Source organism: Chanos chanos, chromosome 6 (genome assembly GCF_902362185.1).
Source record: "Chanos chanos chromosome 6, fChaCha1.1, whole genome shotgun sequence".
NCBI lineage: Eukaryota > Metazoa > Chordata > Actinopteri > Gonorynchiformes > Chanidae > Chanos > Chanos chanos.
Genome location: NC_044500.1, coordinates 11,704,532 through 11,717,729, shown reverse-complemented (window position 1 = coordinate 11,717,729; position 13,198 = coordinate 11,704,532). Strand labels below are relative to the sequence as shown.

Sequence of the window (13,198 nt, the reverse complement as noted above, 5' to 3'; positions counted from 1 at the left end):
AGCCAGCTCTTGATCACCAGTGTTATCTGCGACTCCTAAGGGTTTCAACAAAGACAACAGCACATAAAGACCAAAAGCTCATCTCTGGACAAGAAACAAGGGGAAGGTGCGGGCTGAATGAACTGCGGAAATCACATGGTTGACCTCTGTCCTCTGTTCAAACAGGTTTTATCAGCTTCTAACACAGCTATATAAACCTGTTAGCCTCTTAGTAACACACTTAGCAGAGGGCTAAAACAGAATCACTGCATGAAGACAAGTATAAGCAAAGTTTTACAGACACATAATGGAGATCTTTAACACACTGCTGTTGGTGGGCCTTGTCTTGCTGTTGGTGTTGGTGCTCAGGTGGAGGAGAAATGCTTCTGGAGTTCGTTTGCCACCAGGGCCATTTGCTCTTCCTCTTGTCGGCAATTTACCTTGGATGAACAAACACAAGCCCTTCCAATCCTTCATGAAGGTAGGAGAGTAGAGCTAGAGTTGTATGTGTGTGAGACAGAGAGAGAGGTGGAGAGAGAGAATGCTTAATATACAAGAAATCTGTTGTACTCCATAAGTGACATGCATAGGTGCATTCCCATCTGATGTGCAATTGAACCACTGAGACTTTTAAGAATAACCTTGTCTGAACTTCTTATGCATGAATACATTCACAGTGCACTTTATTAGACATTCCTAGCTTGGACATTCACTAGAACAAATTTTCTAGAGACAACAGGTGACTAACTGGCCACTTTAAGGTATACCATGACGTAGGTATAGCTACCTCATAGGTACTCTATATAGGTGTACAATTACAGTCTGTGGCCAGACTTTCGCTCAATTTGTCAGCCATCCTTTACCCTGTTCATCAATGGTCAGTTTCTGAATCAGACTCACTGTGGACAAGATATTAGTCGGGTGACAGACCATTCTTAAAGCAGCATTGCACTGATGTGGTACTGGCATGGCACGCCCATATCGGTGTATCAGTCACAAAAGAGTTTCTGAGGTGTCACACACGTCATTGTCACTGCCAAGGTTGAGAGTGGTCAGTCACCCAAAGTATCTGTCCGTCAGGAGACTTCCAATACAGCCAGAGTACAAAACCAAACGAAAAGTCATTGAAGAGCTGATTCCTGTATGAGTTGATTATCAGGCTAGATACACATGCAAGTAAGTTCAAGGAAAATAACAGAGTAAGCTACAAGTGGGTCAAAGAGCCCTGTGCTACATACTATTGCATGCTGAGTGCAGCAATTAAGTGCTAGATTAATCTTCATCGTAAAAACAGTCAGTGTGTAAAACAGGTCAGTATTGGCAGAAGTGCTGTGTAGTACACATCATGGAGTGATAAGTAGTGCATTAGAAGATAGAGTTGTCTGGGTTGATGATAATGGGTGACACGAAGTGTGTATGGGAACAGATGGGCCATAGTCTCTAACTTTACACCATAAAGGTGTGCCCACAATATTGGTGTTTCTGATGTCATGGCTGATGAGTGAACCATCGCTAGACCACAAAAACGTTCCTGTAAGTGTCTGTATATAGTGAGAATGACTAAAAGAGGCTAATTTGTTCATGATATCCTAGCATGAGGTTATAATGCCTGTTTTCCTACACAGTGGAGTAGGGAATATGGACCAGTCCTGACTGTGTACATGGGACCCCAAAGAGCAGTGGTTCTGGTGGGTTATGACACAGTCAAAGAGGCTCTGGTGGACCAGGCTGATGACTTCACGGGCCGATTCCAAATCCCTTTCGGTCAGAGAATACTCAAAGGTTATGGTGAGTGGGCTCAAAATATTCTTCTTCTTAATTCACCATAAGAGAAGATTGACTCTGTTTTGAGTAAAATGGTCTCATTTCCCCATTTCCACATCATGCCTCCTTGGCCCCTCCACCACTCCTAAATTCACAGGCTTGGCCATCAGTAATGGAGAATGCTGGAAACAACTAAGGCGCTTCACACTCACCACACTCCGGGATTTTGGGATGGGACGCAAAAGGATGGAGGCATGGATTCAGGAGGAGAGTAAACATCTACTGAACAGCATGAGTGAAAACAAAGGTGAGTAAATGAATGCATGAGTGATGTTGGTGAAGTTTTAAAAAGTCTCTAGTCTGTAAAGTATACTGAAATGACATGAGCAATATACATATTACCGAAGTATTTCCATTTAATGACACTTAGGTCAAAACTAAAAAGTATCGAGTATGAGACGCACTTTCAGGCTCGGATGTTGGTCTAAATCTCTGACTCCTTCCAGCTGCTCCCTTTGATCCCATGGTCTTCCTAAGCCGAGCTGTGTCCAATGTTATCTGTGCTCTGGTGTTCGGTCAGCGTTTCAGTTACGATAACCATCATTTCCGGGACCTGCTCCAAATCATTTCTGACGTATTACGCCGTGGTAGCACCCCCAGTGGACAGGTATGACATGAGAAAAGTGGAGTGGAAAGAGCGTGAATCGCTAACAAAAGTTAATATGTTTTACTTAGATGCACAAAAAAATAAAAACAAAGCTTAACAGGATGGTTATGCTCCAAACACAAGGTTAATAATCCATTGTCAACATACGTGCTAAAAGAGTTTGTTGTTTGTACCACATGTATTATGTTAAAGCACCCCAAGTATGGGCTTTACCTTAGTCCTAAATCCCTGCAAATTAGCTCTTCATTGCTTTTCTATTCAAAACAAAGAAAATTTTATGTGCAGTAGCTGAAGTTATACTCTCATATTTTCATGCTCTCTCACATGCTCATACTCTCCTCTCTTACAGTTGTACAATATCTTCCCTCGACTGATGGAAATGCTGCCGGGGGGGCACCAAACTACCTTCAAAAACATGGAGAGACTACGCAGCTTCGTTATGGAGAGGATAGAAGAACACAAGGAAAACCTGAATCCTGAAGACCCACGAGATTTCATCGACTGTTTCCTCATCAGACTCAACCAGGTTAAGCATCACTTTAGACTGATACAGACTATCTGGATGCCAGTTTTCGACTGACAGGTTTACTCTGACCTTGGCAAATATGTATCCTTTACAGACTCTACGGAATAAGAATTGATGATGCGCTGATGTGCTGCATGTGTTGATATGCTCTAATGTTGTCTGTTCTTGTGCACTGACAGGAAAAGGACAATTCAAATACAGAGTTTCACTATGATAACTTGGTGGCCACCTGCTTCAACCTGTTCCTGGCTGGGACCGAGACCACTAGCACCACTATCAGATATGCCCTAATGCTACTTATCAAATACCCACACATCCAAGGTAAGACTCCAACAACACGTTAACAGTTTCACAAAGGAAACTGACTATTAATGGTACCAAAATATGAAAACTACATGAGTTATCCGAACATCTGGCCAACATTTCTTTATTTGTTTCCATGTATGTCTACACAATCAAATATGTAAGAAACATTTTCTTGACACCTACAGTTGATTATGAAAAATGAATAAAAATCAAATGAGCTTAATCTACTTAGAGAGGCATTGGACTTCTCACTCACATATGTTGTTTTCCAAACATTATATTTCAGAGCACATGCAGAAGGAGATTGACACTGTGATTGGGCAAGAGCGTAGTCCCTTAATGGAAGACAGGAAGTCCCTCCCCTTCACTGACGCAGTGCTCCATGAAGTGCAGCGTTACATAGATTTAGTGCCTCTCAATGTTCCCCATTATGCCACTCACAACATCTCCTTCAGGGGCTATACTATTCCTAAGGTAAATGGCTTCGTCAGACGAGTATGTAATCCTTGTTAGTCTTACAGGTTCACAGTAATATTACAAATGCTGCGTGGATATAACTCATAAAACAGAGGCATATCTTTTCAGATAGACAGTGATATTAAACAGACTGAAATCACTGTCTTATATCAATAATTTAAGAAAAATAATTCAGTAAATTAAGGAATTACATTTATTAATGTCGTTCTTTGACGTCCATTCCTCCAGGACACTGTGATCTTTCCCATGCTTCACTCTGTGCTGAGGGATGAGAACCGCTGGCAAAAACCATGGAGTTTTAACCCTGAACACTTTTTGGACAAGAATGGGAACTTTAAAAAGGACCCTGCTTTCCTCCCTTTCTCTGCAGGTAACACCTTTTTTTTTAAAACATAATCTATCCAAACATTATGTATTATTGTAGGATGTCCTGGCAACTTAGAAAACAACCTTGTCCCTTCAATGGATCCAGAAAACAACAACAACAACAACAACCCTTTGATTTCTCCAAGTCAGAGAAAACCAGGATAAATAATTATTAACTCCAGAGTCTCGCTGTCTGAGCAGAACAGCTCTTGAGTTTGTTTTGGGTAAAAAGTCAGACAAAGGTCATAGTTGCCATGATCTGCTAAAATGAGCACACAACAGTTTTCTCTGTTTACACTATATCTTTATATATATATACAAAATAAAATGAACATTGCAGAGAGGTGCTTTATTACTTTATCAAAGGCACTTTATGATTTGTCTATCCAAAACTTGTCTTGTTAAACCACATTATGTGGTCTGTGTGTGTGTGTGTGCATGTGTGTGTTGCAGGTAAACGATCGTGTGTAGGTGAGTCTCTGGCTCGTATGGAGATCTTTCTTTTCATGGTGTCTCTGCTACAACACTTTACCTTCACTTGTCCTGGTGGTCCTGAGAGTATAGACGCCAGTCCCGCGGTCAGCAGCTTTGCCAAATTGCCCCGCAGATATGAGCTCATCGCCACCCCCCGCTGATCAACTGTGGTTCTGCCAGCTAAATCCATGGATTAACCACACAGCAATTACTCATGATTTAAACAGACATGGCTGACATATATTGATGGAATACACTGATTTCTGTTAAAACTGAAACATTAATCCTTATATTCTCAACACACTAACAATGTTGTTTTAGTGTGTTTGAAAGCTTCATTTGTTGATATGAGTACCTATGGAGTGCTTAACAGATTTTTGGGGTTGTGGTGTTTAAAGGCAGGAGCAACCTCTGTCCAGTTAGAGGGCTGCTGGTTGTAGATTAGCGAATTCTCAGGGTTAGCGCTGGGGAAAAAAGGGACCACTCATCCACTGAAAGCATCACTTAATGACAGTTTTAACATGAGGAAAAGTCTTGTGGAAGATCAATCAGTCTGAATCATGTAAAAGTTTCAATACCTGTTAACACCATTCAGCACAATCTTCAACAAGTATACAGTAATCCAGGGGTGGGCAAATCCAGTCCTGGAGGGCCGGTGTTCTGCTGGTTTTTGTTTTCACCTCTTAGGTACCTGTTGATTTTCACTTTGAAAACAGGTGTGCATGCTCTTCAGCCAATCAGAGACTGTATTTAGTTGGTTGACAAGAAAAACAGCAGGATCATGGCCCTCCAGGACTGGATTTGCCCATCCTTGCAGTAATCCATCATGATCTAAAAGAAGTAAGTGTCTTGATAGCCAGGGAGCAAGTTCCTCTTAAGTGGTAAACAGGCCCATCCTTCACATTAAAAGTGAGATGGATTTATTTTATGGCTATAATGCAATAATCAGACACGTTGCTGTTGGGATATATTTTTTAAAGGACGCCAATATTGTGACTCACTGTTAATTGCTGGTAATCAGAGAAGACTGAATGGGATGCACTGTTAACTGGGAGTTTGGGGTGTGATTGAACTCCACTGTGACTTGTTTCTACATTTTCTTAGTTTTTAACATGTCTGGGGTTTAAAATCAGTGGTAGTGTTTTCATAGGGTGTCTGTGAGGAATTGACTGCTAAAAAGGGGGTTCGTATATCCCACAAGATGGGAACTCCTTACTGTTAACTCTTTGATCTTGGACATGCTCCTGCTTGTCCAAAGGAAGCTAACCATTAGTGCAAAAGGAAATCTCCAAAACCTTTTAATCATGAGTGGTAACATAGAATCTCCACAGACTTGTGAGTGTGTGAGTGTGCGCATGGCATTGGCAGAACGAGGTTGCAGGGTGCTGATGTTCGGCGCTGACCTTCCCTACTCAGGCCTGTAATACGATGAGAGAAAGAGAACATCAGTCATGCCAAGTGTCAGCCCAGAGAGGATCACTGTGTCCTCCACAAATATCAGTGTCTTTGTACAGCAGGACTCAAGCATCTCTTCATCTAACTCAACAGTGTAGGCCATTCACAAATGGCAAAACCTGACATCGCTGAAGAAATAGTGAGCAAGGAAAAGTGTCAAACATGAAAGTAATCAGAGACAAAATAAAAAAGAAACGAGTCAGGTTTAATCAAAGGTGTTTATTGCACTTGTACACTGGAAAAAGATATGTTTCTATGCATTAAAAGACTTTTTAAATTTGTAATTTTGAAATACTATTTACATTGTATCATAATAGCAGGACTGTTCTTTAAAATATTTCAAAGTTCTCAAATATTTTGAAGCAGTGATTAAGAGCATTTATTTTTGTATTGCTATTGTTAAATGAACTCTCTTAAGTATAAACATGTATATTGCTTTTGCAAATGAAAATTCATCATGCTCTCTCACAACGTGTATGACTGCAGTTAAATAATACAGCAGTATAATAATAGCATAGTATAGTAATATAGTAACACAGTGAGGGACTTATTGTGCATTACTATGTGAACTGATGGCACACATGTGATAACATGTCTTAACTATAAATGTGCAGAGTGGCCTAAAATGACTGTACTACAAATTATATTCAACTCAGTAACACTTCACACTGTGTTCATCAACCACTCCTCTCTCCTACTGAGCAGAAGTATTTACCAACAATTCAACCAGTCAGTATCAACCGGTCATATATCAAATGTACACAACTGCCTGTAATTGTTCCTTACCTTGACTACATATCTAACCACATAGTCATCTATGTTACAGTCAGAAATACACACACTCACCCGTACAACAAAACATACAACACATGCCCTTTCCCTCAGAGAGGTTGTCTATGGACATCTGTGATCTTTCTCCCTTTCTGTCTCTCTCTCTCTCTCTCTCTCCTCTCTCCCTATCCTGTGCGTGTTAGATGTTGGGCAAGTGGTGGTCGTATTTGTGTTTGTGTTTATTCTTGAGTTCTGGTGCTGGGGAGATGTTGTTGCTGGGTAACTGAGGCAGATACTGAGGCTGCAGGAGAAAATAAAGAAAAAGGTAAACTAGAGGTTAATTCAAGTGGTGGATAGTTGTCTGTAAACTAAGACCAGTAATAAACCACCCAAAAGATGAAATCAAAGCGCTAAAAACAGAAAACCTTGACAATTCATATTTATAAAAGACAGTTTTTCCTAGAATGTTTTCAAGATGATTCTCTTGTCTTCAGGGACAAACTGACGTACACATTTTCAGCGTAACATGACAGTGGTACGTTTATGGCAAGAGGGTATACATCTTCTAAAATGTGGTTATTTGAGCTGTGCATCAAAATGATCATTTTAAAACAGACTAACTGGGTGTTCCTCAGCTTGTCTTAAACTGGTCCTTGCCCTTACTTTGCCGAGAATAAAGCAGTGGGACAGGCTAAAAGTCTTACCCCTGGGGGTCTACGTCGGGCCGCTTTGTCATGTCGCCTCCCTGGTCTCTCCCCCTCTCTACCCCAGCCAGTCCCTCCATCCTCCTGAAAGTAAGGCAGCTCCAACAACTCCTCACAGGACAGTCTAAGAGATGGGTCCATCACTAGACATGACTACACACACACACACACACACACACACACACACAAAAATATACAAACACAAAGTATTTAATTTTGATATAGTGATAGAGATCCTAAGTTACAGACAAAATTAAACGTTAACTTGTAATCCTGTTTAAGGACGTACACACATCTGGAAAAACAGTTTACCTTCATCACAGTGATTGCCTGAGGGGGAGCACCATGGAAACGCTTCTCTAATGGCTCCTTTGCATGAGATCAGAAATCAGGAAAAATCATCAAAAGCCCACACAACACATTCATATAAGACACTCAGGACATTTTCACCAACCCTTATATAAACTCTGCAGGCAGTTATTTGTTAAAAGTCTTTATTCTAGTTACCATGGTATCTGGCTCTGGGATGCTGACTCCACTGAAGAAGAGATTGGAGTGGAACACCTGCTGATGACGGGGAATCAAGTCACCTAATGCAGACAAAGTGTAAAGGTCAGAGGGCATTATCTCCATTAGTGTACTTCAAAAGAACAAAGTGGGCTCAGGTTTACATGTATTAGCTGAGCTACACTGAGGGCTATAGAGTGGTCTGAATATTTGAAGGCATCCAATAACAGGACAAAAGAATTCATGTTGACTGAGTGCATGTCTGTGAAAGTCCTATAAGAAAGCCTCAGCTTTAATAAACCAAGCCACTTCATTATTAAAAAGCGACAGCACAAGTAATAACACTGCTGTCTTTGCCAGTACATAATCATCCTTTTTTGGAGGTATTTCTCTCTCTCTCTCTGTCTCTCTGTCTGCCTCTTTCTCTCTGTGTGTGTGGAAAAGGAGTTCTATTTCACCCATTTTCATTCTCTCTCTCTCTCTCTCTCTCTCTCTCTCTCTCTCTCTCTCTCCTTCTCTCTCTCTCTTTGGGTACCCAGTGTTCGGCGGATGAGGTACAGCTGATCCACATCAGATCTCCCAGGCCAAAGGGGATTCCCATTGAGGAGCTCAGCAAAGACACAACCAAGGGCCCAAACGTCCACCGGGGGTCCATACTGTGTGTCACCGACCAGAAGCTCTGGGGCACGATACCATCGGGTCGCCACATAGTCCGTGTAATCATCCCCTGGCCCTGCTGACATGTGCACAGACACACACACACACACACAAAAACACACATACACACACACACACACACACATCAACCCACACACAAACACAAACACACACGTGTACACACACACACAGACATTGTACTAGCTGAACATCACACAGAGCGGATTATCAGCACGCTGACTGATAGACTACATGTTAGCCTATAGTAACAATATGCTGAAACCCTAGGCAGAAGAAGGTAAACAGAGCCTGGGCAGGGCCGCTGGACTGGATATCTGCCATAGGGAGTTCACACAACACTGAAAGTGAGCAGCTGGAGCACAGAGCCGACCATATGGGTGGGCTAGATAAATTAGTCATAAGAGAGGCCCTGGCACTAAATGCGCGTAAACGGCCTCGCTGGCTGTGTGACCCACTGAGGATGCGAGCGAAGCCAAAGTCACACAGCTTGATGACGCCTGTCTTGGTCAGAAGGATGTTCTCTGGCTTCACGTCACGGTGGATGCACTGATGAATACAGACACAGACACATACACACACACACAAACACACACATACAGAAAGAGAAAGACAGTGTGACAAACAAGCCTTTCAAAGGCCAAACACAATGCTAAGATTTAGGTCAAATGAGCTTAACTCTGTCCTAAATATGGACAGGATGTGTTAAATGTGCAGAGCAATGCTATCCAAGGAGGCATACAGAATAGAATGTTCAGTGAAACCTAAGAGTCACTTGTCAGGCCAATAACTAGAATGGAAAAAGAAAATTACTGGTGAACAGATTTACTTGTTCCAACATCGCCACACAGATACACAGACACCATTGGAGAAACACAGTAATAAGAAATGATAAACTACAATGAACTAATCTCTGCTTTTGCAAAATGAAAGTGGACAATATTCGGCCATCTCAAACACTGCTCAGTCTCTCAATGCGATTTCTACGCATGTTTACTGATGTTTTACATTTCAGATCTGCGATGAAAACTATATCGTAAAATGCCTCAGACACATTAAAAACAAAGTCTGCAGTTTCTGTAAGAATGTGAGAATGTTCATGAACACACTGATGTGTTCAGAACACAGATAAAATGTTCAAAGGGAGTTGAAATAATCAGAAAACAAGGTAAATATTCCCGCAGAATAGAAAACACACAAACACACACACACAAACACACACACAAACTGTGTAAGAAGAAAACAGATGTCAGGCCAAAGAGGGCCCCGAGTTCAGACTGACGTGGTTCTTGTGGCAGAAGTTGACAGCCTGCAGTGTCTGCCACACTATACTCTTCAGCTGAGCTTCTGGAACTCTACACAGGACAAGGAAACAAAAGGGGAATGTTTGTTGTCATGACTAAAAACGCTGGACGTATAATATGGCTCTTTATGTTTTCAATTCCGTATCCTTTCTATTCAAAAAGACAGAGTGCAGCTTCAAAAAAAGCCCCCCTGGTCACCAAAGTAACAGCGGGCTTGTCTCCCCTGACAACCAGTGCCTTTGTTTTCAGGGGCGGCTAAGGTTACTGCTGTGAAGCCTGATGAGAGAGGGTAAAATAGAGAGGCACTTACAAGCTATTGTGGAGCTGACCAACTACACAGCTTCACACAACAAAATCTACACTAAGCTCTATGCAGTGACCTTTGTCTATAAAGGGCAGGCTTTTCTACAGCAGAATGCTGACATGCGCTCAAGGCAAAAGGCTCCACGGTTTTCTTTTCTTTCTGAGCCAAGAATTCTGTCGTTCTTCCCGGTATGTCGCACACATTCTCTCTTTCAAATGTCTCTTAGCAACACTTATTCATCATCAGAGAGAAACTGTTGTGGACCACAGGTCACCCCCCCCCCCCCCCCCCCCCCCCCCAGTATAACTCTTCTGTTTGGTCATTCAGTTTGAAGGCAAGGCTTTTTCTGCACAATACCATTATAACACTGCCTCAGATGTGAACTTATGAGAATAAAAGAAAAAAAATACCATCACAGCACTGCCTCGGAAGTGACTTTATGAGTATAAAGAGAAAGGCTAAATGCTCAGATAGATTATTTGACACAGGAGGAGGAAGATTCATGACATGGACTGTCAATGGCTAATTCATGAGAGGAAATCAAAGTCGCTGTTAACAGAGCTAATGAGCATTTTGAAACATGTGACAGATTAGACCATCTGATTCAGTCCACAGCAAACGAAAAATCTGCTTTATACATGGGAGTCCTTCATAGTTTTATTTTTACATTGTCCACTTTACCACGAGCTGTAATGAACATATGAAATGATGCTCCTAACTGAACTGTTGAGAAAAACAAACAAAAAAACAACATATATTTGCATGTTGTTTGTTTTTCCCTCCTCTGCACATTACATCCATATTTTCAGTATTAGATATTCATTCGTAGCTCTGTCTACCAATTGTTAATAGAATTAATAAATATACCAATATTAAAAAAAAACTGGCAGTGATTCCCAGTATCTCAAACTACTTTAACATTGGAAAATAATATAAACTTCATTCATCATATCAAACATTGCTGTCCTTTAAAATTCACTGAACTGAGAGAAGACAGAAACTGACTTAGAGAAAAGGGAAGACATTATCTGACCCTCTGGGGTGTTTGTCCAGTTCATTGAGGACGGTTTGTTCACAAAACTCAAAGACTAGATGAAGGCGTCTTTTCCTGCGGAACACCTCCAGTAGGTTGACCAAGTTCACATGTTTCAGCTGCTGCATGGGGGCAAGGAGAATGTGTGAGCACTGTATTATAGATTATACGCCTAGACAATATGCATTGTAATATAGCTTATGAATGTGAGTGTGAGTGTGTGTGTGCGTGTGAGTGTGTATGTGTGTCTGTGTGTGTTTTGACATTTCTGTACCTTCAGCATCCGAATTTCTCTAAGTGCTATTTTCTTGATGATGGGGTCGTCTTCAGACTCCACAAACTTCTTAATGGCCACTATCTGGCTTGTGTCCTTATGGCGACATTTAAATACCACACCGTATGACCCCTCTCCGATCTTTGCTAACTTCTCGTATTTTTCCATTTGAGAGCCAGCAGGGTCAACTGAAAAATATGTGAAATAAGATACAGTGTTATATGTTTAGCAAAAACTGTCAGTATGCAAGCATTTATAAGGACTAAATTAAATCTAACATTTATGAACGCTGGGTGGTTTGACTGTCTTATGGGATACAGTACATGTATCAATTATCTTTTAATGATTTATAAACAAACTAATTAAGTAGATCTAAACAATATGTTAACGTGACTGATTTGAGAGAAATACCGGTTACAAGCAAGCATTGCGTATATGGAATTTACTGAATAATGATTATAGATTAGCAGAAAATGCAAAGGCAAACTGTGAGAGTAAATTACCTAAAATTCACATTAGGCAGTCGAGTGACTATAAGCAGTTTACAAAAGCGTTTCAACCTATTTATTAAAGCAACAAATTCGCTATGTGTGCATCACATAATGTACACGGTAGTTTTGTTCAATAGTTTCCCCGCTCTGCCTTGGACGGTGCTCACGTGAAGTTATCCTCAGAATGCGATGTCAACGTCTTGACAAATTACATGCCAAAAGGGGTGCTGAAGTCAGAAGTCCCTTTGTCCATCTTTCTCTCCAGGTTGCCCAGCTTGGTTGGCATTATCTTCCGTTCCATTTCAGGCTTCATTCGCACGTGAGCGCAAGCATGCGTAATTATTTTCCATGGAAAATACCTGAAAGTCAGAGTCTACGCGTAACACACTTGCTCCCAAATTACGACCAATCCCCTTGAGCCAAAGGATTAATGCTGCCGCTCAGTGCGTCGTTGAAACTTATTCCCTGGTAACCATTCCAATGGCATCATGCTTAGATCGATTGCAATACCTTCACGTACTTATTGAATATGAATGTGTTTGTCAAAACTTGTATTTAGAGACGGGATCAGTTGCCGGACACTACGCTTCTCTGAATAACCCGATCGGAGCAGGTAGACACCGAGCAAGTGGCTCAAATGTTAGGAAGCACCCTATGCAAATACAAACGCTTCGTGAGACGGGTTTGTTGACTCACCTTTGCAGAAGAACTACAATACGCATGTCCGGCCCTAAATCCAATGTACTGATCTACGCTGAAGCATTTTGTTATTGTTTAATAATAACGGCTGACCTAAGATATTCGCGAGAAACATATTTTAGTTAGTCAGATCAACGTTGCCCTTATTCATAAACAGGGATGGGCTGAGCTCTAAATTTAGAGGTATGCTTTCATGAAAAGCAGACAGGTCGACCCTCTTAGAGCATCGAGCGCAGCAGTCTCACCTGTGTTTGACACTCGGATCAGGACATGTATGAATGACTGTGCAGCTTTGTCTCAGTGAACAGCGTCGACGCTCTGAAAAGTAGGCCATCTTTTTCAAATTATTGTTTACCTTGATTGTTCAGGTAAGGATTCTTGCCATACGTTGGACTGACTCTAAGGTAGGCCTCTCTATGCAG

At 41.4% G+C, this 13,198-nt stretch overlaps 2 protein-coding genes across 2 annotated transcripts; one reads left to right on the top strand and one right to left on the bottom strand.

The window, feature by feature from the left end:
• The first annotated feature begins 202 nt into the window (after nt 1–202).
• LOC115813636 (cytochrome P450 2C31) lies at nt 203–5,258 on the top strand. Its single transcript, XM_030776154.1, has 9 exons — nt 203–460; nt 1,605–1,767; nt 1,901–2,050; nt 2,250–2,410; nt 2,760–2,936; nt 3,116–3,257; nt 3,529–3,716; nt 3,948–4,089; nt 4,539–5,258. Exons 1-9 carry the CDS (start codon nt 287–289, stop codon nt 4,718–4,720), a joined length of 1,479 nt encoding a protein of 492 aa, XP_030632014.1. The 5' UTR covers nt 203–286; the 3' UTR covers nt 4,721–5,258.
• A 999-nt stretch (nt 5,259–6,257) lies between these two features.
• LOC115813640 (cyclin-dependent kinase-like 1) lies at nt 6,258–11,754 on the bottom strand. Its single transcript, XM_030776158.1, has 9 exons — nt 11,587–11,754; nt 11,313–11,434; nt 9,954–10,026; nt 9,130–9,220; nt 8,532–8,732; nt 7,997–8,079; nt 7,802–7,858; nt 7,490–7,642; nt 6,258–7,086 (listed from the first exon to the last, which is right to left on the bottom strand). Exons 1-9 carry the CDS (start codon nt 11,752–11,754, stop codon nt 6,985–6,987), a joined length of 1,050 nt encoding a protein of 349 aa, XP_030632018.1. The 3' UTR covers nt 6,258–6,984.
• Nucleotides 11,755–13,198: the final 1,444 nt, after the last annotated feature.